At 39.9% G+C, this 26,915-nt stretch overlaps 1 protein-coding gene across 1 annotated transcript; it reads left to right on the top strand.

The window, feature by feature from the left end:
* The first annotated feature begins 1,153 nt into the window (after positions 1-1,153).
* LOC134437024 (CD209 antigen-like protein E) lies at positions 1,154-16,665 on the top strand. Its single transcript, XM_063186453.1, has 11 exons — positions 1,154-1,394; positions 2,560-2,613; positions 2,868-2,924; positions 4,691-4,819; positions 5,536-5,565; positions 5,990-6,016; positions 6,147-6,188; positions 6,645-6,707; positions 10,031-10,188; positions 11,516-11,622; positions 16,337-16,665. The coding sequence occupies exons 2-11, from the start codon at positions 2,562-2,564 to the stop codon at positions 16,470-16,472; spliced, it is 801 nt and encodes a 266-aa protein (XP_063042523.1). The 5' UTR covers positions 1,154-1,394; positions 2,560-2,561; the 3' UTR covers positions 16,473-16,665.
* Positions 16,666-26,915: the final 10,250 nt, after the last annotated feature.

Genomic DNA, 26,915 nt, shown 5'->3' with positions numbered 1-26,915 from the left:
TACGCCTCGCTAAAACAGCACTGCTGGTGATCCCAGGCAAAGATTCAGGCTGCCATGATATCAAACTCAATAATGGACTCTGCTGTTGCCTAAAGAAGGCCACAAGAAACATAGGTATCATTATTGATGAGCATCTATCATCCTCTGCTCTGACCACATAGTCTCAGTCATGTCGCTTCTCAGTAACTTAGGCCTAAAATCAAACTGTGCCTGACCTAAATGACTCCACTTCTGGTAGGCCTACTGTCCATCTGACCTCACTACTGCAACCCTCTCCTGACTGGTCTTCCATCTTGTGCAATAATACCTTTGCAAGTGTCACTGCATGTCACTCCTCTTTTTCATGCCCAAATTGAATACAAGGCCCTGACCCTTGTCAACAAAGCTACACCAGACCCTACTTTGGCGTATCTGAAAGGTATGCTAAAGCCCCATGTTCCTTCCAGGAATATTGTCTTCCAGTACCAACCATTTCATCTTGCCCTCTAGCCTACTTACACAAATGACTCCTGTCTGTTCAGTTCAGCTGCTGAAAGACCCAAAACACCCAGTGACACCATGATCACTGATTAGGCCTATGTGCCCTGACAAACAGCACATGGATATTACCATAGCAGTAGTTTCTTTATCCACCCTAACAGCACTCCAATCAAACAGATCCTGAAAACATGTTAATTCATGCAAATAGCATGACAGAGTGAAATTGAACAATGTAAGGAAGTTAGCTCAATTTTGACAAAAAGGCCTAGGCCTATGACGAAAACATTTCATTTCATTTCATTTTCATACAACATTTCTGGGATTTTAATATAAAATAAATAGGTATTTTGAAGTTAGGTAATAATGCAATTATACTGTAATAACCCTTATTTTGAAAAACTTTGCTCTTGAAAATGACACCTTTCCTGATGTTAGGCCTAGGCCTAGATTTTTTTTTAGTTAGACGGATGTAGGCTATTGAAATCAGTTGAAAAACCTTTTGTATCAATTTGTTTGGGGTTTGGTGAATTAAGGCCATAGATGCAACTATTCTCTTCGTTGTGTAATGTCTGGAACCACGTCAAAAGACATGTTTGAACAGACAATAAAAACTTGGCTGTGTGCTGCTAGCAGGCCATCGCATCGTGCCCTTCTGGAGTTCCCTCGAGTGGTTGATGCTGAGAGCAAGTTCTTCGGTTGCTATAACAACCTCTAGTCGTCTCAGTCGGAATGACATGCCGCTGACAGCTGAACATAGTTTCAATAAGCTACCGTTGGCAATGTTCGTCAACATTTAAGAATACATAGTTGTGTGATGTGATACTAGTAAAATGGATAGTAACCAGAGTATGGGCACAACGGGAGACACCACCTCAACCAACATTTAGATGAAAACACAGCCAACACAGAACGAGGTGAGCATATTCTTTTGTTTCAACCATTGCTGGTACGAGCTAAATTAGTCTCCTCTTGGCTTGTTATATCCTTAATTCTTGCCCATTGGCCGCTGTGGCTGGTGGTGTTTTCCAGATCCACCAGCCATCATTCAGGATAATACACTTAGTGTAGGCCTAGCCTATGTTCAGGGTCTGCACTAACAGGGCTGCGTTCCCCAAAACACATACCGTAATAACGTAGCACTAGCCTACAGCTGAATGTAAGTTGCAGGGCACGTTTTTGCCTCCATCCGAATGTTTACATTTTGGGACGGGGTCTGTGGTGCTTGTGCAGTTGTCAGTGATTGTTAACCCTAACGGGAACTTTTCGAGGCAAACACAGACCCTTCGCAAAATTTAAGATTTAAACATTCAGATGGAAGCAAAAACGTGCGTGCAACTTTCATTCAGCAGCAGGGCTACGTGTGAGCACTGAGCAGGAGGACTCGAGTCTGCCTTTGATGTTGAACTTTCCCCACGGTGACAGTGATTTCACCCAGGGTACCAATATGCAACATTGCGTCCTGTCCTCCGTCTTGTGCTTTCGGCCTCGTACTGGGAAGTAATACGTTGTGATGACATCACTGACAAGATCATTATATTTCAATGTTTCGCAAAAGCTCAATTGCAAAGTCATTTTCTCATTTGCAAACTGGATGGTGAATGATGAAGTTGCCCAAAAAATATTGTGGCTAGGCTGACAGCGGTGACTTAAGTTAATTGTTTTCTCCGAGGCGGTGCATCAGCATCCCGTGAGGCCACATGTGGACGCAAGGTCGCATATTGAAATGCATAATTAATCAGTAACCATTCAGGCCTATTCGCCAGAGTTTTGTTGTCATGAAGGCACTTACGCACACACAGCCTATATGCCTACGCACAGCTCAGATGAATGTGGAGGTCGGTCTGGTCCTACATAAGCTAATGACATAGCCAAAAATTAAGCTTTATAATCACAAGCCAGAAGGAATTCTATTATCCGTGTGTTAGACAAGTTGTGAACGGAAACGCACGTTTTTTGTTGTTGTTGCTGAAGACCAACTTCAAATGCTCACTGGAGCACTAAAAACAAACAACAAACAAACAAATAATGAAATAAAAGACTGTGTTGTCGAATGATGGTCGCTCTCATTTCTGGTTGCAGCTATGGATACAGATTGTGTGAGGCCTACTCTGGACCAGAGGGAAGCCACAAGTGGTGAGTTTTTTATTATTATTACTTTTTTATTTCATGCGCTACTTTGTGAAAAACTAGGAACAGTCTTTTTGGAAATGTGCTAAGAAGTAATATCACCAGACAGAGAGAAAAAGATGACAGGTAAAACTCTATAAACTATAATAACTATATAAATACTCAAATTCAGAGAACCGCTTGTGACTGGGGCAGTGCCTCTTGCAGAACAATGATTCTGGCTACCTACCAAAGTGTCCTGTCCTTTTTTTATCATGTAGCTACAATGCCTCCTAAGCCGGAAGAGGGATATGTAAAGTGTGAGGTGCCAAAAAATGGTAAGTATTCTTCTTGGGTTTTTTTTTGCATTGTTTTACCCCACCACCTGTAGAATTCATCAGTTACAGTATGTGAAAAACTATATGTATTTATTGCTTATGTTTATAGTTTAAAGTAACACTATATTACCAAAAGTTTTCGCTAAACTGCCTTGACTCACATATGAACTTGCTGTCATCCCATTCCTAACCCACTGGTATTGTAGGGAAGGGGAGTAAAGTTGCCCCGCTGGGACTCGAACCTGAACCTTCTGGGATTGTAAACTGGGGCACTGATCGCTACACCAAAGAGCCAGGCTCATTGCTGTGACAGTCAGAACACACCCACAACCCTAGTGATGGTCACTCCATCACAGGCAGCTATTACAGCTTCAACTCATCTGGGAAGGCTGTCCACAAGGTTGAGGGGTGTGTTCTTAGGACGTTTTGATTTCTTCCAAAACTGCATTGCCATGGTTCAGATACCAAAACATTTTGGACAATTCCATGATCACAATGTTGTGGGAACAGTTTGACACGTGCCCCTTCCTCTTCCAACATGACTGTTCACCAGTGCACAAAGCAAGGTCCATAAAGAATAGGATGACAGAACATGGTATGGGTGAACTTCACAGGCCTGCACAGAGTCCTAACCTGAACCCAGTAGAACACTTTTGGGAGGAATCAGTGCGAACACTGAGAGTCAGGCCTTCTTGATCAGTATCATTTTTTTGTCTGCATAAATGCGCTTTCGGAAAAATGTTAAACAATTCCTAAAGACACAGCGGGGTGACACAGCTGGCGACGTGTGTTAACTCCCATCTCTCTTTCTTTCTTTGCCCCCAAGGAATACAATGGACATTGTACTAGGTAGAGAGACTATGGACACTAAGGGACACTTTACTGGCCACTTGTCCTGGCTTCTATGTGCCACTCAGCTAAGGCACATGTGGACACTTTATTTTATTATTATTTTTTTATTATTATTATTATTATTATTATTTTTTGGTATGTGTGTGTGTGTTTGTGTGTGTGTGAGAGAGAGTGTGAGAGATATGCCTGGGCAAATGTATGTAACAGTGAGCTATATATGGTTATTTTATGTCTTAAGTTATGTGTGTAACAGTGAGCTATATATGGTTATTTTATGTCTAAGTATGTGTGTAATGTCTCGTGAGCAATGTCTTTATTTATGTATGTGTGTATGCTACTTGACACCCTAATTTCCCCCTGGGATCAATAAACGATACTCTAATAGCTACAAAAGGTGGACAGAAATCATTTTGAACACTATGGGTTTAGAATTGGATGGCAGTTAAGTATGTGAGTCAAGGCAGGTTAGCAAATACTAGTGTGTGTGTGTGTGTGTGTATACAGTATATACTGTATATATGGGAAAAAAATGAGAGACCATCTAAAAAATTTTTTTTTCTGGTTTTACTACTTATAGGTATGTGTTTCAGTAAAATGAACATTGTTGTTTCATTCTATAAACTACTGAGAACATTTTCTCCAAATTTTGAATGAAAATACTTTCATTTAGAGGATTTATTTGCAGAAAGTTACAAATGGTCAAAATAACACTAAAGATGCAATGTTTTCAGACCTTAAAAAAATCGAAGAATAAAACAACTTAATAGTAATGTGTTGACTTTGGAAGAGTTCAGAAATCAATATTTGGTAGAATAACCCTGGATTCTAATCCCAGCTTTCATGCATGTTGGCATGCTCTCCATTCCAGTACGTAAAATATTGTGTATACTGTATATATATATTTTTCCCGCCAGATCCTCCACCTGATTTCTCAAGGAGTAATGATATGGAGGGCTACGTGCTTGTGTCTCTGAGATGTGCAGCTCTCCTACGTGGCCTGTGTATTCTCCTTTTTGTCACTACTATTACTATGTCAGTGCTCTGTGAGTAAGACTTTTTTTTTAAGATCCTGGTTTAAATGTGCACTGTGTAATATTTTTAGTAGTTTATTTCCAGTATTCATGCATTAAATACACAAATGTTACTTTTTCACAAATACATCAGCAAATTCTTCATTTTGAAAGGAAAATTACACTTTCATACATGAAAAGCTGGATCTTCTCCATGTCCAACATTTTGAATTTCCAGGAATAGACATTTTTAGCAGCAAAACTTACTGTACTTTGGTCATACTAGTAACTTAAATATTAGTTTATTACTTAGTAAATATTCATGAAAATATCAAATTAGATAGATACTTTATTCCACCGTCACTGAGGTAATGACCTCTGTAACATGGTAAGTTCAGACGCTCAATCCGTGCCTGGTTAGTGCTGTGTTGGTGTCTGCTGATGATGCAAAACTTTTGTTGCAAAATATTGAGTAATTAAGTATTTTTCAATCAATATGTGTACACAAACCGACGTCCCCATTAGCTGGTCAGGATCACGTAGAAGGCCTTTAAAAAATAAAGGGAAAAAAATGCTTTCTGGTACTGTCTGGGTATGTCAAGGGTAGGAGTAAGCAATAGAGCTGCATGTTGAAATTGGCTGGATTTATCTTTAAAATAGTTTGAAAATTAACTGCCACATTAGTTTTTGAAACAAAGGAATGTGTGCAATATATTTTAAATAATGAACTCTTGGTGACTTTTTCATAGATAATCAGAAACCAGGGAGAAGCTTGAACGGTAATGTGAAATATCAGATACATTCAATACCATTTCAGTTACAAAAATATGTTTTGATATGTAATAACAGTTATGTTTGAGCCACATGGTTTGCATGTAGCAATAGTGTATTTAACTTAAAGATCCAGTGTTTTATACATCTGGGTATCCATTATCAAAACATGTGCTCCCTATTCCAATCATAAACATGTTCCTCTTTAAAGACGTTTGCCACGACTAACTGATAGTAGGATGGTTATTTTTTTCAAATTTAAACAGCAAGGAAAACAAGATTAAAAAGTATTTATAAATGTATATATATAGTAAAATATTAAGTCTAACCAGTTATTTTGAAGGGGGCTATATGTTTATGTTCTACATAAGATTGTGTGTTATATTATATATTTTCAGTTTCAGTAATGTAATGATCTGATTTCCTTCACAGAAACGATTTTAGAAGCTCAACTTTTAGGCAAGAAACATTACACTACATACATTTGGGATTTAGTTATGCACGTGTTTCATTTGTCTGTCATTTGTTGAGAAAAACATAAATTCAAATTCTTGCAGGTAATTATTTTCTGTTTGATTTGCTTTAACAGACATCCAGGAACAATTGGCGACACAGATAAATATGAATGAAGGTAAGATTTCCCCATAGCTGTGGTGGACTATTGGCTGTTAAAGCCACCGCATGGCTCCGAAATAGTGCAGAGCATTGTTCTGCCAACACTCGATTTCATTGTCTAAAATTATTGATACTGTACCATTTCTGGTAATATGCAAATTTTATATCTATATAGTATAAATTTATGTAATATATTGTCTATAAATCCATTCCACAAATATTGTTTTTCATGATCAAATTGCTTATTTGTTGCACTATGCATTCCTTTAAAAGAGCAATGGCACAGTAGACTGAATTTGACAGAACCAGCCTGAGAGAACATCTCATTACACTACATAAATGTAGGAGGATTACAATTATGCATGTGTTTCATTTACATGCCTATCATTTGTGGAGAAAAGCATAACTGTATAATTAACAAACTCTTCAAGTTCCTGCAGGTAATTTTTTTCTATTTGATGTGCTTTAACAGATATCCAGGCGCAATTAGATGCACAGACAACTGTGAATGCCAATCTTACACTGCAGATTGAAGGTAAGATTTCCCCATAGCTGTGGTGGACTAACTCTTGTTGAAGCCACTGCATGGCTCCGAAATAGTGCAGAGCCTTGTTCTGCCAAAACCATTTCTAAAAATAAGATCATTTGGTAACACTTTATTTTAGGCATACATCTATTAGCACTAATACATACAATATAAATGCATGTGTAAGTAATGTATAAGGCATGTACTAAGCAAAATAAAACAGTTGTTAATCATGTATTCACAAATGTCTTGTTCATGCCCAATTAGGGGTTTATTACTAATAATGACCTTAGTAAGGACCAGTAAGCCTATATTTCTATTTATTAGTAAGTAGTAAGTTGCAGAATACAATGTATAAGCTCCCGACACACTGTGTGAGCAAACCCTGAACAGGTGGAAGGTGGAATAAGGGTCCCTATTCTAAAGTGATGCATTGCTCAGCCCAGATGGCTTAGGGCCCCCGCGCTACCAAGGTCCCCCTCATTACCTAGAGCCCCCACACCACCCAGGCCTGCACTACCTAGATCCCCCCCCCCCCCTTATCAGCAAAGTGTAAGGGTATATTAAATAACTCATTTCTGATTAGCAGAGACATCTAGTATTCTGTTGTTCACATCAATGTATAAGAGGTAACAGGAGCCATTATATAACAAGGATTGAACGTACACTTGTCAATGACGGTGGGTTGGTGAGTTAGCTCCAAGAAGTGCAATGCATGATGGGTACGCAATCTAGGCCTACAGACAACCTACCCGGCTCTGCGTCTACCTACGTCCTTAGCTCCTCCCCTCACTCGTGCAATTTAGTTGTTATCCAAAGAATTTGCCATGTACGCAACAACAGAAATATTATCATTGCTGCATTGGCCATGCATTGCATTTCTGACAAAGGGCGTACCCATCATGCACTGCACTTCTTGGAGCGAAGTTTCTCAAACATTAACTTATTTATTATCACAAAGGAATAGCTTTGTTTCGCTTCCAAACTATTACTCATCGTTATATTCATTTATGTATATTCATTTATGCATATTCATATGCATTTATTGAAGGGTTTTTAACTAATTGGTGTATGAAAAATGACATCTCACCACCCCACCGTCATTGAGAGGTTTACGTCCAATCCTTGCTATATAATGCTTCCTGTTATCGTCTCACGTACTGCGCAGAATAAGTGAGAACAATTTTATTTAGACTGGTACAGAATTGAATATGCTCTTACACTTTGCTTCCCAAGGGGGGCTGGGTAGAGTGGGGGCCCTAGGTAGTGTGGGGGCCCAAAGCCATCTGGGCTGAGCAATGCTTCACTTAAGAATAGGGACCCTTATTCCACATCTGTTTTCACACTGTTCAGAGTTTGTTCACACAGTGTACCAGGAGCTTATACACTTTGTATTCTGGCCACTGACTTGTATACTAGTCAGTGATTCTGGCCCTTACTGCTTACTCATAAATAGAAATCTAGGTCTACGAGGTCGTTACTAAGGTTATATTGGTAATAAATCCCTTATTGTGCATGAACAAGACATTTGCGAATAAATGTCTAACAACTGTCTGATTTTGCTTAGTACATGCCTTACAAGTTACTTACACAGGCATTAATATTGTATGTATTCGTGCTAATAGATGTATCCCTAAAATAAAGTGTTACCGATCATTTTATAACTTCCCTGGAGTTAAACAACTGTGTTTACCTTTTTCCTGTTCTGTTGTTATTATGGTCACTGCACATCGACTCTGCAAAAGTGCAGAACATTGTTCTGCCAACATTTGATTTTATTGTTTTATATTGATATACAGTCTGATGCCATCTTTGTAAATAAGCTAATTGTTTATCTCCCCTTGAGGTAAACCTGTGTTTTACTTTCTCCTGTTCTTAAGCCGTTCTCTTAGCCGTTCTCTTCTCTCGCTGATGTTACTTCTATTTCCAAGCTAGCAACTATCATTGAATCTAATGGGTCCTGCCGCTAGCCGGACACGTAAGATTCACTGACAATTGTCAGCTTATAGGTAGAATGAACATTACCACACTAATACCATTCCAGGAAGAACAAGAGAAGGGTAAAACTCAATTATTTAAATTCAAGGGAAGATGTAAAATGAGTCCATTTCCAGAAACTGTCCCATTTTTGAAAATAAGCTTATTTTACACCTCCACTTGAGTTAAATAATAGGGTTTACCGTTCTCCTGTACTTTCAACCGTTCTCTGGTTATGGCAGTGCAAATTTTACCTCCAAGCTAGCAGTTAACATTGAGTCCTATGAGACCAGTTAGCCGCCAGCTATCACTTTAACTGCAACACCACATACTTTCACTGATGTCAACAGACGTTGGCTGTTGATTATGATTGTCACAGGCACTCATTTGAATCATTTCTTGAATCCACCTGCTGCTATGCTTGTTTGACCCCCCAGGGGTTAATTTCCCCTATTTCGGCTTAAAAACTTTATTTATACTAGCCTGGCAACCCAGACTAAATGTGAGATTATGTGTGAATATTTAGTCTGGCCCTGATCAGTAAGACATCAGAAGATTGTTGATGGGAACAACCCGTTGGTTTTCAAACTGTGTCTGTGCCTATTGGCCAACGCTTTGTCATCACTCCGTCAAAACCCTGTCCGCTTTGCATCCAAAGGTTCAAAACAAATAAAAACAAATCTCCTGCGTTGTGATTGGTTTGTCAATTTCAGGGCATGGGGCATTGTCCGAGGCTAGACCCACTCACAGGCAAAAATATATGGCTGCTGGTATACTAGGCTATACCGCTTTCTATTCTTCAGCACCTGTGGAACAGACGTGGCTCTCCCCAATAAACAATGGTTTCAGACTAGTGTGTGTGTGTGTGTCTGTGTGTACTGCCGTACATACATACACGACACGTGTGACCACTGTTAATCCTTGGATTTTGGGCGCTGGGGCTCATAGTGCTGAAATGCTGTACCATTACAACGGGGACCAGGGTTCGATTCCAACCCATAATCATTTACCAACCCTTCCCCATCACTCTGTCTCCAGCTTCACTGTCCTATCACAATGAAGGCTAAAAAAACAAATATTTAAATAAAAGCTGGAAGCTGTGATGTCACCAGTAATATAACAGATGACAATTTTATTGTAGGCGTAAAATGTATATTCTTTTAAGATGTAAACGACAACAATTTACAGATTAAAGTACATCTGCACCGTCATTACCCATAATAATAACAAAACGAGCAAAAAAAAGACCGTTACAGCTTTCAGATGACTGTCCTCTGCCTAGCTAATACAATATAGCTTTGGAAAAATGACACCTCACCTGATAATGCATTTGTGCTTTTCAATAATCTCAACAGATCTCCAGTCCAAGATGTCAAGCTGTTCAGGAATCCGGCGGACTTATGAAGGGAGGTGCTACTACTTCTCCACGGACAAGATGAACTGGACTGACAGTAGAGACGCCTGTGAGTCCATGGGAGGACACCTGCTTATCCTGAACGATACGGAAGAAATGGTATGACATGCAAGCATTATGCTCTTTCCAGTGGAGGTATCGCAACTTTGGACTTGATGCCTGGTGGATGTGTAGGTCCCAATAGGTAAACTGAGAGCAAGCAAGAGGAACTTGCACACTTTAACGCCAATGTAATAGTGTTTTTTTTTTTTTGCATGTGAGAAAATAAAAAAAATGCCTCCCAAGTGAAGTACAAACGGTTCGGTCACCAGACCAGGTCAAAGCATCATCAGTGCAAACATTGAAAACAAAGACAGATCCTTATATTTTGACTCATCACTTAATCATTAAAGATGCACTGTGTAGGATGGTGGCCAGAGTAGGTATTGCAACTGTGCTGCCTATTGTCAAATTTGTTCTTTTCACGAATATTTATGAAGTAATGAACTAATCTAGAGTATGACCAAAGTAGAGTAAGTATTGCAGCTAAAAATGTCTATTCTGGACATTCAAAATGGCCGACATGGAGAAGAGCCACCTTTTCATGTATGAAAAAGGCAACCTTCCCAGTTATAGGCCTAAGGATAGTGGAGCCAAAATCTTTGGGTCGAGTGCATAAAATTGTCATCTGTAATATTACTGGTGACATTACAAGCTTACAGCTTTTATTTAAATATTTGTTTATGGGTATTTTAGTCTTCATTGCGATTTTATCACCCTGAGTCCCAGCGGCCCCTCAGCAAGTTTACAGCCAATGCGAGGGCATTCCATCTTTTGGGTGTGTAGTATTTCAATGCGGCTTCACCAATCTGCATGGATGGAGAAGCTGTGATTCTTTAGCCTGATTATCATGACTGTCAAATCTCTTCGAGACTTGGCCTGACCAAGAGCATAACAACTAACATTCTCAAACGGCATGGTTGACCCACCTCCCTTGATTTGCTACTGGTCGAGGGCAGAATAGGCTGAGGCAAAGTTTAAACCAAACATTTTCTCAGTCCCAATAGAAGGTCTCTGCTTAAACCACGTCACTGCCTTGAACATGCCTCTTCCCAGGACGGTTGGAAATGCTTAAAGTTGATTGGTTCCCGAGAAAGTGGGTGAAGTTTCCCGCTGTAGAGGGAACCTGAAAGTACCTGAACAAGCAAATTGGCTGAGTGTGTGTAGATGAGCCGAAGGTGTCGCGTCACCGCGAGGGCGGAGCCTGGGTAGTGATTCTTAGTCTTTGTACCTTTATATACGTAGTTAACATTGTACTTGTAGAATATATTGTACTCTAGAACAGGAAAATACATTGTAGGCCTTTGTAGTATATTAGTATTTTATTGTATTTTATGTGTGTTGTACACTAAGACATTTCCATTCTATTCTCTTCTATTCTGCCCAGGATTTTGCGACGAATCATGGAGCAGGATTCTGGATTGGCCTATCTGATCTTGATGAGGAGGGCACTTTTCGCTGGGTTGACGGAACATTGCTCACCAACAGCAACCTGTTAGTAGAACCTCTTTGTTGTCTGTTCTGTGTACATCAGACTGGTAGTCATGTCTACTAAAGCATTAATTTAGTTTTAGAATAGAAATATGACTAATTTAGTTTTTTTGGTCATGACTGATGCATTACAAACATGGCATGGCATATGAAAGGCTGGTGGCTGATGAAGTTGAAGCTGCTAGTTTCAGTTAGTTAGTTAGAAACTTTATTGTCCCCAATGGGGATTTTTTTTTGTCAGGAAGTAAAGGTAAACACCAGGCAGGTTGTATTGCCTATGACATGATAAAAACAAAGATTTAACACATACAATACACATTCACCCAGATATAACAGACATGACATAACAATAGGCAGGACAGGACAAACTATTCAACAATTCCGCTCAACTTTCAACTTCACTGGTATCACACAATGACCAAATGCAATGGTGTGCAAAAGCGCTGGTAGTGCAAGTACATTAGGTAGGGGAAGTGAATAGCACTAAATATGTCTTTCCTAAATAAAGTATATACAGTAGGCCTACTAGAGCAGGGGTCACACTCTTGTCCTATGTCCTCAATTAAACAATTTTATTTAAAGATCTTCAACGTTTATTTGTAAGGAGAGATTACAGTGACTGTGACATGTTAAATATCGTCAGAAAATGGCATAAAAATGAGTTCGTTAATCAGCAGTGCAGACAAAAAAATGGGAGTCGGCTTATTTTCACAGAAATAATATTGCCAAAGAATTCTCTCACCTTATCTTATTTGGCGATATGCCTCACAACAGTGCAACAACACAGAATAATGGCGAGAGTTTTGCCTTCAGCACGCAATGAAAGCTAGAAGTAATCAGACGTCTAATGAGTGGTGCTGATGGGACAGCGCACGAGGAAGAGAAGTTGCAACGCTACGGATCTGGGGTGCGTTTCCGCAATGTTAGCTTTGAACTACAGAGGTACTTTGTAGTTATCTACTTACTTCAAGGCGAAATCCGTGCATTTCTCGAAACCTTACTATTCCCACAGTAAGCCAAAAGTAGTGCGGCCAGTTTCCTGAGTCCACACGGCTACTTACTTTCTTGGCATTGCAGTGCGTGACCAAAGAAGCAACAAGAGATAAGCATGATTGCTGAGTCATGATTCAGCTGTTTCCTCCTAAATTCAGTGCGTGAAGTAGAAAGCAATAGTGTACAACCACCACCAGCACATTTGATTGGATGTCACGACACCGTGACACGGCCGTGGCATTACAATCTGACACTGTCCGCACCAATAATGCAGTATTATCTGCATGCCGATTGGATTTCGTTTCATTCCGAGGTGTAATTTGTAAAATATTTGGACAATAAAGTTGTGGTTACTCCCAAAAAATCGCCTGTTGAAGTGTCATATCTCTAAATTTTTTTCGCGCGGATTTCAGTACATAGCCTAGTGGTATTCACGCTTGCATCCCAATGGGAAAACAGAAGTCACGCCGGTTCGAATCCACATGGTTGCAGTGCCACAATTTTGGAAATATCTGGCAGAAATAGATCATTTATGTTGTGCATTACCAACACACACGTGCAGCCAAGGGAAAATGTGTTACACTGTAGGGTCCAAAACACGATTTCACGAGTTGTTGTCAACATGCTGCACACTGGTTTCGAACCAGCGTGGCTCGCGTCATCCCATTGATAGGCAAGCGTAAATACCCCTAGGCTATGAAATGAAATTCGCGCCAAAAAATGTTAAGTACTTGACACGTAAGCCAGTGCATTTCCGGGAGTAACCAATACTTTCTTATCTAAATATCTCACAAATTACACATCGAAATGAGACGCAATTCAATCGGTATACAGCTAAAAGTATATTATTAGTCTGGGATTCATCAGATTCCAAGGATATGACGTTTTTTTCACGAACAAATGACATGACGTGAATTTGTGTTCTGAACACTCTCGCAGCTGTATCATCACTTTGTGTGCATGTCGATTGATTTTCATCGCTTTTGCACCACAGGATTAAAAGATATTGACACATTTGTGGTCAAATATGTACTACAAGTTTAGCTAATGGGTGGAGTCACACTCTGAAGTAGACTAGCGCTGTGTGTTTACTTGGGGTGGCTGAGGTGATGTCTGGACTCAATGGATCTACTCCAGCTGTACTTCAACTTCATTGTCGAGATACGGATAGGAGGCGCCTCACTTTCAAAGTCACCACTACTTCAGAGTGCACATTACTCCAAGCAGTAGTTACTTTGTGTGCTAACGTTCGAGACACAGGAGTTAGCAACTTTTATAGTATCTACTCTGCAAAGTTGCTAACCGACTAGCTACTTCGCCTTTGAGAAATCTACCCCAGCTTTGTTGCGTTCCATCTCGTCAGTCCAACGGAAAAACTTCTGAATGCAGTAAATGATTTGGCAAGACAGCTGCATTTTAGATATTGCCGCCAATAAAGCATTGGATCGGCAAATCTGCGCGATAGGTAACCTAACAGTAGCCTACTGGACTGGTTAGGCTACCTACCTAAGTTTTGCGAGTGGAATGTTGCATCACACGCAGGACGGCCCGGGCTGCTGGCGCCTGTCAGGAGTGACGTGTGTGCAAAGAAAGGGAAAGAGCATCTATGTAGGCTAGCTATCTGTGCTCTTTTAAGTAAGTGTTAATGGAAATGATATTGCGAAATATGTTCCCTATTTAAACGTGGGAAGTCAAGTCAAGTCAAGTCAATTTGATTTATAAAGCACTTTAAAATACAACAGAGGTAGCTGTCCAAAGTGCTGGACAAGTAGGAGGACTTGAAAGGAATCTTTCAACCTTAGAACACATATACATACTTGAGGACATAGGACAAGATACAAAGACCACTTGCCAAAAAAAAAAGAAGAAGAGAAAAGTCACAATCAATAAGATCTAAAATCTGAGCATCATGTAGAACAAAAGAAAAAAAAGGGGGGGGGGGTAGGTTATGTTAGGCTAAACCATAAAGTTTCAGTTTCATAAAGACACATTTTAAAAATTAGAAAAAATATAAAAGCTAAGGGGCTGATCAACGTTTGAGAAGAAAGAAATAAAGAAGAATAAAAATAGAAATAAATAGATAAATAACTAGTTGCATACACAGAGGTCATACAGTGTTAAAAGCTAATGCATAAAAGTGAGTATTAAGGTGAGTTTTAAAAGCAGCTAGGGAGGGGTATCGGCGGATATGGAGTGGCAGGTCATTCCACAGTTTGGGGCCCATTACAGCAAAAGCTCTGTCTCCTCTGGTTTTTAACCTGAAGCATGGCACAATGAGGAGCGCTTGTTCTAATGACCTGAGGGACCTGGAGGGTTAATAAAAGAATCTTAAAATCTACTCTGTAGCGTATAGCGAGCCAGTGGAGAGCAGCAAGCACAGGCGTAATATGCTCCCGCCTTCGAGTTTTGGTAAGGAGGCGGGCAGCAGCATTTTGCACAAGTTGCAGGCGGGAGAGGGAGGAAGCACTGAGGCCAGCATACAAGGCATTGCAGTAGTCAAGGCATGACGAGATAAAAGCATGGATGACTTTTTCAAAACAAAATCATCAGCTTTTCCAACTAAATAAAAGCAGCATTTGCAATTCATGTCCGATGTGAAATTTTTTTTTTCTTTTTTTTTTGGCCTCAAAACATGAGCCTGAAAGGGGTGGGGGGGCTGGGGGGGTCTTAAATTCGGCCAATTTGGCCTACAGTAGACTACATGGCCATGTTCAGTTATCATAGCCATCACATTGACTCCCATAGCACTACAATTACTGATATTGATATTAAACTAATTCATCTAAAATAATGCTAAATTGAAAGACTCAGTCTTGACTGAATTTTTATTTCTGTCAACGCTTCAAGAGGTAGATCTTGCTTGCCATCTAGGGGCAGAGGTTGGGGATCTCGGGCATAAAAAGGTTGGTGACCACTGTACTAGAGGAATGTGCAAACAGCAAGAGGAAATAAATAAATTATAATAATACAAAATCTTAGAGAATAAAACCCTTAGAAGTTAAAAATGTATACTCAATAGAATTCAATGGGCTAAAATAGTAATAAAAATAATAAAATAGAGATATGGCTCCTCATTTTTTTAAAATTAAGATGAGTTTTTTTGCTTATTAAAATCGAGATGAATGTGCATGTAAATGTAGAAAGATATTACACAAAAGCCTCGATGCAGGATTGACACAATGCCACGCGCTGTGCTAAGGTGTGAATCTACAGTTATAAGATGATGCCATATTTTAGTATTGATTGATGCATTGATTGATAGACAGATTAATTGCAATTAAATCACTCCAAAGGAAGAAATTATTTTTCAACCTGATGACCACACACATAGCATTCATTAGCAGGACCCCAATATTCTGTATATTAGTAGGGCAGTACTGACAGGTATACTATGACATCTAAATAATAATTTCAGACATATAAACAGTATATGCATAAACAGCAGATGTGCACATCCTATATACAGTATATACATAGCCTACTGTACACTGCTTGAATATATCAGCATTGAAAATATCGACTTCAGATATGGTAGTAATTGAGCACAGTAATGTTAAGTACTGTAGTTTAATCTGTTTCTTACCTTCTTTCTTTATTTTTTCTTTCTTTCTTTCTTTCATTCTTTCTTTATTTTTTCTTTCTTTCTTTCTTTCTTTCTTTCGTTCTTAAACCTACCTACATTTTCCACGTCTGTCGAAGAATGATTTTGCTCTTTTTTTTTCAGGACCTGGTCACCGGGCCAGCCAAACAACTGGCAGAATCAGGACTGTGTTGTGTTTTCTGAAAGTAATTCATTTCTCAGTGATGACAGTTGTGACAGCCTGCGTTTTCGAATCTGTGAATCAAATTGTGATGTTTGAGTTGAACTTCAACATTCAGCTGCTCTCTACAGTACTGTTTTATTTCATTTTAATTTGATTTTATTTTGAAGATCTTCAATGTTTATTTGTATGGAGAGATTACAGTGGCTGTGACATGTTAAATATCCTCAGAAAATGGCATAAGCATTTTATGAACATGTCTTGAGAGACAGCATAAATGAGATTTCCTTCATGTCTGTAATCAATGTTTGTTTTTTTCAAGATACAGACACTGTGACAACTCCACCCTGTCTATCTGAACATACACAGTTTTTACAACATTTTTATCTACAGCACATTTTGAGGAGGAAATGTGTTGTTGGTACATTTCACAAAGGAGCGTTAACGCTGGCCTCCACAAGGGGTGCTAAAAAGAAAAACAAATGCATAACTTGCGATACAATATATATTTTCTTTATTTTTATATAATATATTTTGAGACCATTTTACAAATTACTGGTATGCAAAAAGGGTATGTTTAGTTGAACAACCAAACAACAACACATTCTCTCCTATTATATCTACTAACTAAGCTGCTACGTGCATGTTTATGGCCAGATGTGTATGGTGGTGAATACTGAGGACTTGGCGACTCAACATCTTGCGAACATGCATGTATACAATAAGTCATGAATCCCATCATTATGTTGGATGACCTGGAAACTTGAAAGTGAAGGAGACATGCTCATGCTATCGCCTGATGGTTTACACAATCCCACATAAACAAATGAATTTGAAGTGCACTCAGAGAATGTAGACCTCTACCAAGGAAGATGTTTGATAGAATTTTTGACTATGCTACACCCTATTTTTTTTTCAAGGCGTTCTGCCTCGTTTTTGTGGAGTTAGAAATTGGATTGTCAAAATCCTCCCTGCCCCGCAATTCATTTGCAGTCACTAGGGGCATTTAGATTTCTAAGCTAGCAATGCTGAAGAATCTTAAAAAAAAAAAAAAATCCAAGTTCCGGATAGCCACCAAAATGTAATCACTTGTTCCTTTTGTCATTTCCAACAACTCCACAGTTTCATCCAAATCTGTTCATAACTGTTTGAGTTTTCTGCTGACAGACAGACAGACAGACAGACAGACAGACCAAGTTGCGACCGAAATAACTTCCGTGGAGGTAATGAAAGAAGGGAAAGACAGAACTCTATAGGTCTGACAAAAATGCGTCAAGTTTTGCGGCCAAAGGTGTCTAGATACGTCATCGCGTATTTCAAGCACGTCTGCACAGGTCGGCCATATTAGCACAGCCTAAACTCTCCATCAGAGCCTCCGTTACACCTGAAGTTAACTGAAGAATTGAAACGTTGAGATGCTGAAATATGTATGCTGTTATTTCGCTGAAATATTGACATGTGTATATAAATAGTTGGGCTCCTTAAAACTTAAGTGCAGACTGAGGTAAAACGCACAGGAGAGTAATATGCTTCCCACTTTTATTTGTCCAAAAATAGAGATGGACCAAGAGCAAATGTACAATTTAACCGTTGTTGTGCTGTGCATTATGTTGATGTAAGGGATATATTAATCGCATTTGCATCGAATTAAAGGCGACAGATGAGGTACTGGAAGAGAGATTACATCGCAACAATTTAATTCTAAGCGTCATGATTCTTTTTGAACACAGGGTGGAGCTTTCGAACCCAAAGTAGAGTGTGCAGATATGGGACAGTTTAATTGTTATTTTATTCAAAATATAAAAGAATACTTTGTGCATTTGCTTATGGGATCTATTTAATTACTTGAATAAGCCTACTAAACCATATTGTACATGATTGTAGGCAATGTAATATAATATAACATGAATATTAATCACTATGCAGTATCAACATAATACTTACATTTGGATTTCTAAAATACTGTATAACAAACCAAGCCTTTCGAAAATCGACGTAAATTTTAGGGAATTATGGCCATCTGAAGAGTATGGATTAGAGTGTGGCTCGGGCAGTTTTTTTCTGTCTGAGCCCGGCCCTAAGCCGACAGAAAAGTGATCGAATCTGACCCGAGCCCGAGACTAATTAAAATGTTTGTGCCCGAGCCCGCCCGAAGCCCGAGACCACTGTCATAACAACAGAACCATGTGTGCAAGCAAAAGTTTCTACTGTATGTGTGCTCCATATTCAATATAACACGTGATAAATAGCCAGGATAGGCAAAGACGATCGTTTCGGTTAGACTAACCAGAGATGTTGGGTGCGGTGATCGAATGCATGGGAGGGGCGTGAGAGGATAAGAAAGGCGAAAACTAACAAATAAGTTTTGGATGCAGTCAGCGTGGCTACCGGAGCATCTGTTATACTGTTGGTGCAAATAAATCCGCGCGAGCCCCGTGAAGCTGCCGGCTCTTGCCGTTAAGAAGGATAGGCTACAAGTTAACCCCGAAGAACAGTAGCCTGTTCGGCCCTCCCAGAGAGTGCAATTTCATCTCATCTCCATGCGGTCAATATAATATCAGGAAAGGTTGCACGCGCATAGTTACAACTGTAGGCCTACAGTAAAAGTGACCCTACCTTACTCCAAGTAGCGTGAGCGTCTTCTTAGTTATCCACTTTATGCTCCTTTCTAGCCCATGCTTCGAATGTAATCCTTGGCGAATAATGCAGTGACAAACTTCGTCATTTTATGTTCAACCTTTAAAAACAGCCTTGAAGGCATACTAAAACATGGCCTACACTACAACAAAAGACCACGCGTCCACTGACAACTGTTGATTTGGCGCTTATTAAGAAAGCAAGTTGACTCGGCATCCTTGCTCAGCTGAACGTCCAAATGTTGCCACTGGTAACTGTGCATACAGCCAATAATAATTTCTTGCACGAGTAGCCTACCAACATTTTCATTTATGCATATTCAAATAGGCTACTTATTTTTAAAACACAAAACTGTTGGTTGCATGAACTGAAACGTTTCATCTGGTTGCTTACAATTTTCACAATGTCTGTTTGCTTCGAGTCCGACCCGAGTCCGACAGATATTCTATTTTTTTTTGTCCGAGTCCGGCCCGGCCCGTCGGGTTCCGACCAGGCCCGTCGGACTTCGGTCGGGTTGCCATGCTCTAGTATGGATCACCAAAAACACAGTGCAACTGGTTGAGTCAGCAAGCTGTGCTAACATGGCCGCCATGCGCGGATGTTCGACTTGCATGGCGGGAACGCGGATGGCGCATCTAGTCTTCCTATAGGATGTCTGTGGTGTCTATGACGAGTAGTTCAAAATGATGGGACATGAGGAAGATTAATTTAGTCCTGTATGAAAAGTGTTAATGTCCAAGTGATTGCGTACACATTTATGGTGTTGGTAAATGCATGAAAAGAGCAACATTTATTAATGGGCAGCATACATTCTGGAGTTAAACTGCTAAAAACAAGTCCGACAGGCGGACAACAGATGCGTCCGTCTATGCCCGTTCTGAACCTTTTTTGCCCAAACGCCCCCTTGGCCTCCTCATAACCTGACAAGGCAATTTATCAATAAGCCTACCATGTACTGTATAAGTAGCCTGGATTTGAAGAAGTACCATAGGATTTCAACAGTGTTGGGCAATTTACTGAAAAACTGTAATGCATTACTGAATACATGTTACTGTCTTTTCAAAATAATCCCTTACACTACATTTAGCAATGTGGGGACCTAAGGCGAATTTAGCTAGGGGGGCCATCGGTCCGTCCCATATCACATTTTTTTTTAACATAAAATCTCTATTTTTGTTAGGCTAATTTTTTTTTTTAATCACGATTTTTTATTTAAGAAAAATAATAATTACAAACATAAAAAACAGGCAAACATTACAACCCTTTCTGGACAGATTTCAATGAATAGGCTATTTGCAATTTTGCATAGGCCTACATTAAATAAACTAAAATGTGAAATTCTCTTTTCACTTTAATATGAGAGCAGTGATGTCCCCCCCTCACTGAAGTGTTATTTCATGTGTGTGCATGATGCTGTCACCTATTTGAAGTGACGTTGATGTTGGATTTCATGGAATACTTTTAAATGCCGCTTTGGGAAGAAAACAGAGTAGGCGACAGGTGAACTGTCTTTCTGTCAAAACAGTGGTTTGCAGGCGTTTGCGTTTTCACGTGGATATTGTCTTCGTGGACCGTAACAGACAAACCGTAAGTTCCATAAACTAATCAATGAGACATTGGCTACGTGTACATGATGTTTTTAAGTCCGATTTAATAAATGCGATTTAAATAGATCGGATTAAGAGTTATTTTGCGATGTGTATACATGGCACTTTCACTTAAATGCGATTAAACGTCTGGGGAAAATAAAGCATTGCGATTGGACTGAGGACGCACGTGCTGAGCGAGCCAAATAAGGCACGGGGGCGTGGTTCAATGCCACCGAGATGCAGGTCATCTTCCCCACGAAAATCGTTGCCTCAGGCGGACTGAAATCACAACATTTCCCCCTTTCTCCCTGGATCATTTACAATGCTACATTAGCTACCCTGTTAGCATAGAAAAACGAGTGGTCAAATGGTAATGTGGAGTAACTTTGTTGTGCTTCATTACTTCGTGGGGCACTTTTACATCAATATATGGAAGCCACAACATTTATAGTCGCTTAGGGACTTTAAATTAAGCTAAACTTTCATGTGAAAATCAACAGGAAGTGCCGCCATGTTTTTCTCACTGGCAAAGAGCACGGTCTCTTGGCCATAGATGTGTACATAGGAAACGCTATCTGCAAATGTCTCATGCCTTCCTATTTCATGGCACACATGGATGGAATATGCATACAGACTTCTGTGCTTCTGCAGTTGTGTCAGATAATGCAATCAATCAGCTGCGTAGCCGGTTTGCTAACCATTATGGTAGACGTTTTGGTTTGCACGCATGAGCTCCAGGCCAAAACTGAGCGACTGCCACCTTGTGGACACAAGAGGGAATCACAAGAGGGAATCACAATTCAGAAACGCATCACGGGAGGGCGGACGGACCAACGGACGGACGGACGGACGGCCAAAGCCTCTTATAGAGATGCGTGGGACGCATCTAAAAATGCCATGCTCTACCTTGAATTTTGTGACTGTAAGCAGAGATACTGTTGCTAAGGGCTTGTTAGATAGTCTCTGCTGTAAGCTCTAAAATGGCCAACGTTTTGCAGTAGAACAATCCATGCTAGTTGACATAATCCAGAGCACAGTGTATATCTGAAACTCTCTGATACTTCAAAAAGCCTGCTTTCATTGATACAAACCTTGATGCAGGGTTCACCTGTAGGAAAAGCATGGGTAATGGCGCCGCCCAGTGTTAGTGACGTAAACTTGGCTACAGATATCCTTTAAGGAACTCCACACACTGGTTCTAACAGAACTGCAGAGCACTATCGGTTCCAGTAATTTCGGTTTGCATGTATTGAGAGAGGGGGCCTTGTTTCAGATGTCTTTGTACTGGGTCCGGCCAAAGGTGTCACCTTAGGATTATAGGGTTCTATCTGACATTTTGGTCGAAATTGAGTTATTGGTAGTAGCACTGCTTTACATCCTAGAATGTGTTTTTTAACGTTTTATGCATTTTTCACCGTTTAATCCTCAGAACCATAAGGTTCTATCTGCAAAACTGCACTTCAACTTAGAATTATAGGGTTCTATCTGACGCAATTGAATGTAGCAGCTTTGCAAAGCGGCTAATCAGCTGCTTTTTCATTTGTTATGATACCAACGCATGTCTCCGGTCTCAGTGCTAACATTGCCTCGCAAAATGTTGCAAATATGAGCTTCTGTTTGCCATTCAAAGCAAGGACGGCGACTCCAATGTACCCCCGCTTATTTGATCAGCAAAAGGCGGAGCTATGCACCAAGTTGGACAGATCTTGCAACTTACAGTGACACTGATGTAGCCCACGTTAGAAAGTTGAGGTCGAAACACATTCAAAGAACAAACGTGGCAATTCTTAATCCCATGCTTGCCAATTAGCTGTGCTTACGTGAGGCAACATTAGGTTTTGCGTTGTGTTGGGTCAGAATTGCTCATAAAGTGGCCTATCATGGACATGACCAAACTTAGGCTATCAATATTAAGCCTACCTTATCACATAGCTTTTACGATGAGATGCTATCACACTTGATTTTACCAAGCTAAAAGTAAGCAGTCCCTGTAGGAAGATAGTAATGACAATCTTTACGCACGTGTTCAAGACTATAGACAGCGCTTGTATTTGACCAAAGTGCTCGCTGGTTGCGCATGGTGTAGGCTACCAGCATGGTAATCTGACTAATATACAATGGCTTTGGTTCACTATTATTATTGTTGACACATTTTGGTTCCCACTCCAATAATGGGACAAATGTTACAATAAAATATCGTTAGGCCTATCTATCTAGGCCTATCTATCTAATTTTGCCATGGCTAACCTTTCCCAGGTGCCACCTGTGGAACAGGTGCTGCATATCCTATTGGGCTTTTTTTGTTAATTTAATCCGATGGCTGTATAGTTAAGATTTTCTGGAGGCTTTTAGCATATTTAAGATTGTGTAGCTTTTATTAGGTCTATTTAAGATAATGTAGTGGTCTCAATGACAGATTACACTGACCCAGGCCAAGTGACCGCAAGAACCAAGGGGGCCCTAAAGCTCATCATCCACGCTACAGTTTCAATATCACTTTTAAAACATTGTGCATATCATTATTCATCCCTGGAAAGTGAAAAACAGGTAGGCTACCTGGTAAAAGTGGGTAATGTATTATATGCAGCCCTGGAATAGTCTGGCAGCAATAGTGCAGTTTTACTGCAGTATGCAATATTTTAGAAACACAACTCCATACTATACAAAAATATTTCACTTAACTCTAATGCATATTTGAATTGTATTGCAGTGCTAACAGATCTACACCTGGTATTTTACAGTAAATTACATAATATTAGGCTTACACTTACCATATGCTTTTCATCCAAAGGGACTTACAGTACAAGGTATTGGTACAGAGTATTGGCTACAGTCCCTGGAGAAGTAAGAGGTTAGATTCCTTGCACAAGGGCATCTCAGCCAGGGAGTGAGACACTGAGTGGTAGGGTGGGTTTCAAACCTGTAACAATCTGCTTTAAAGTCTCCTTAACCACTTGGCCAGGGGTGGAGAAACTTTTGCATCTGTACTATGAACACAAATCAGGATTTCCCCCTGCACTTTAGGCCTATATTGAAGGCGGCCACCTTCACAACAGACCCCACCTTCACTAGGTCCTCTGAAAATGCAACTTAATTGTATTGCAAATGTAATTCCTAAGAATACTTTACAAAATATGTCATATTTCATGTGAAGCTGCATAACATTAAAAGTATATCGGGCCCGGATAAGATGATTACGGCCCTTGGGACATAGGTTCTCCACCACACTGGGCCATGGGCCTTGGCAAAAAAAAAAAAAAAATCGACATTTTTGGGCTCCATTCTGGTATTGTGTTAAAATTTGACTTTTTTCCCTCATTTTCTTAGGGAACAAGCCCCTGAACCCCTAATAACCAAGGGTTTCTAATATCTAGGTTAATCTCTATCTAACTACGGGTATTGTATAAATACATACAATATATACATATATATAGGCCTACAGTGGCCTGAAATCTCCAAATACCAATTAATATTCTTTAAATAGTGTTGTTACATTTGTATTAGTTGTATTGTATTAGTAATCTATGAGTTTTGTTCAGAAATCATTGTTAATTTCTATGTTTTGGTAGATAGAACCCTATAATTCTAAAAACATTTTGCGGCAAGGTTCTATCTACATTCTACCTGTTTAAAAAACACCACTTCCAAATGTTCAATTATTTAAATATTTCAGATTTAGAGTTCATTTAAGGTGTCTTTAAGTCTAGTGTATCAAATTAACATTTTCCATATGCCAATTATGATCTACAGAGTGCCCCAATTATACAGTGCAAAATCGCATCGTACAGCAATACATACAGTGGCCTGCAATCTCCAAATACCACTTAATTTTCTTTAAACAGTGTTGTTACAACTATTTTATTAGTAATCTATGAGTTTTGTTCAGAAATTATTGTTAATTTTGATGTTTTGGTAGATAGAACCTTATAATCCTAAAAACATTTTGCGATTTCAGTGCAATAAGGTTCTATCTACATTTTACCTGTTTTAAAAAACACCACTTCCAAATGTTCGATGATTTTAATATTTCAGATTTAGAATTCATTGAAGGTGTCTTTAAGTCTAGTGTATCAAACAAACCTATTCCATATGCCACTTCTGATCTACAGAGTGCAAAATCTTTAAAAAGTGCATATCGCAGGTTAAACACTACTTTGGATCAATGTGTACACACTGTATTCAATAAATGATCCACACATATAAGTCCCCCCAAAAACGATTTTAAACAACGATTTTTGTTGTTTGTTGTGGCAAATGTGGGTTTCTACTGTAACCTGGCGACTACGTCAGGCGAGGCCATGAGTGAACGTTCTACTTCTTTACTGGAGTTAGGAAGCCGCGAAAATAAAAACGCGAAATGGCAGCAGCTAACGACGAGGTGACAAAACTTGGTTCTGAGGAATATGACGGTCCACAGCCGTATAACTTTGAACCTCGTAGACAAACCACTAGGGGGCAGGAAAATCACAAAATCTCCAGCCCGCAGCTTCTCTCCAATGCTTGGGCGGAGGAAAATAAGTGGAGACTCACCAATATGTCCTGGTAAGCTAAGCCGCTAAATTGCAATGCCCTGAAAATTAGCTACAAGCAGGCCTAGGGTACGACCCGAGAACGGATATCTACGTTGCATCACTGCAAGAGACGAAAGTGTCAATCTTTCACCAACAATGATTAGGCTACGTCGTCCACCTGACAAAATGCTTTTGGTTCGCCTGTTCACTTACCGGTACTTGGCCAAGCACTTGCTGTTACTGTCTCTCGTACTGCAGTTAAAATGTCACATTAGGCTACATTGCACTAGGAAACGTTTGGCATACGCTTACCAAAGCCATTTACAATCGTGTACCAGCTGCAACGACACCAGCAGATACAAAGTCGCCAACATCGCACAAAGTGAACAAAATAAACAGAATAAATGCAGATTATGTGAATGCGTGTTGTCTGCCATACCCCTAATGGGCGGACGATGTCCGCACTTACTAAAACAGAGACCACATTACAGTAGCCTACGCTTAGTAGTTGCCCTGCTGTGTCTGACAGGTGTTCGTGCGGATACTGTCAACTGATGGACTCCACCGTTGAGAGCGTCTGCTGTAGAGAGGTGGAGGCGTTTGTGTCTCTGGTGGAAGACTTGTCTCCACGCCCACCAACCCTACGTTGCCCGACACAGCACCCTGGCTTTGAGGCATGCTGCCTGAATCCATTTGTGCTGAAGATAGCATATAGCCACTTCAGGCAGGAGCATGGCCCTCTGAATATCACCATAAACGAGTACGTTCAAACAAATTGTTTTAATAACACTGCAGCCTACTGGCATTGCATGAACGCATTTGAATGAAGGTGCTTTTTTTTACATAGTTGGCTGTAGTGGATACATTGTAGCCTACTGTTAGGGTATTGCTCTTGCACCTTCACTGCCCCATTAGAAATACTACTGGCATTGCATGAACTCATTTGAATGAAGGTGCTTTTTTTTACATAGTTGACTGTAGTGGATACATTGTAGCCTACTGTTAGGGTATTGCTCTTGCACCTTCACTGCCCCATTAGAAATAATGTGTGAGATCCCTGTAATAAAAGCAAACACCAAGCATTCTCTTTTATTCCTAGACAATACCGTTATACAGCCTACAGGCAGGCCATACGGTGGGCATATGGAGTCCTGGGCCGGCATATCAGAAGGCCCTTACCAGCATGCATTGTGTCAGCCATCAGGAGGCAGTTCCAGGGTGAACACGGACAGACGTTCCATGGATTTCAATGGCCCAATTTGGACTGAAAATGTTGCAATAAACTTCTAACACCATCAAAATATATCACACAGGAAGCATGATTTTTTCAAAATCAATAGTTTAGTTTATTGAAAGTGTATTTATTTAACACAGGGACAGTATATTGATTGAAATCTGGAAAGAAAGCAGGGTTAGCATGAACTCAACAAATTCAGCCTTACCTGGGGTCCACCAATTGTTTGCTCTTACACACACACACACACACACACACACACACACACACACACACTTGGCACAGTGACACGCAACAGAGATAAAACATAAGCATACAGGCTGTGGTTACACCCTAATTTTTGTTGAATCGTTTTGTCTAGTTTTTGGTCATTTCACGCCAATCTGTTAATGACTTGTTTAGTTATCCTTTTGACAGACAGACAAACCAATGCTACTGAAAACATAAGCTCCTTGGCGGAGGTAATGAAAGACCAACCAACACCTGAAGGAATTTTTTGACACACCCGGTGGCAACATTAACAGTTGGGCACACATAATTAGTAGGCAGAAGGAAAGTAAACCATCGCCTT

The sequence above is a fragment of the Engraulis encrasicolus genome, chromosome 21 (assembly GCF_034702125.1).
Source record: "Engraulis encrasicolus isolate BLACKSEA-1 chromosome 21, IST_EnEncr_1.0, whole genome shotgun sequence".
Classification (NCBI taxonomy): Eukaryota; Metazoa; Chordata; class Actinopteri; order Clupeiformes; family Engraulidae; genus Engraulis; species Engraulis encrasicolus.
The sequence above is the reverse complement of the archived record's forward strand: the minus strand, read 5'-3'. Positions and strand labels throughout refer to the sequence as shown.

Excerpts from the sequence above, each read along its gene's own strand:
- LOC134437024 (XM_063186453.1), top strand. The coding sequence starts at position 2,562 with ATGGATACAGATTGTGTGAGGCCTACTCTGGACCAGAGGGAAGCCACA. Across the intron at positions 5,566-5,989 it reads ACCAGGGAGAAGCTTGAACG|AAACGATTTTAGAAGCTCAA; the intron begins GTAATGTGAAAT and ends TTTCCTTCACAG. Across the intron at positions 6,017-6,146 it reads TTTAGAAGCTCAACTTTTAG|ACATCCAGGAACAATTGGCG; the intron begins GCAAGAAACATT and ends TTGCTTTAACAG.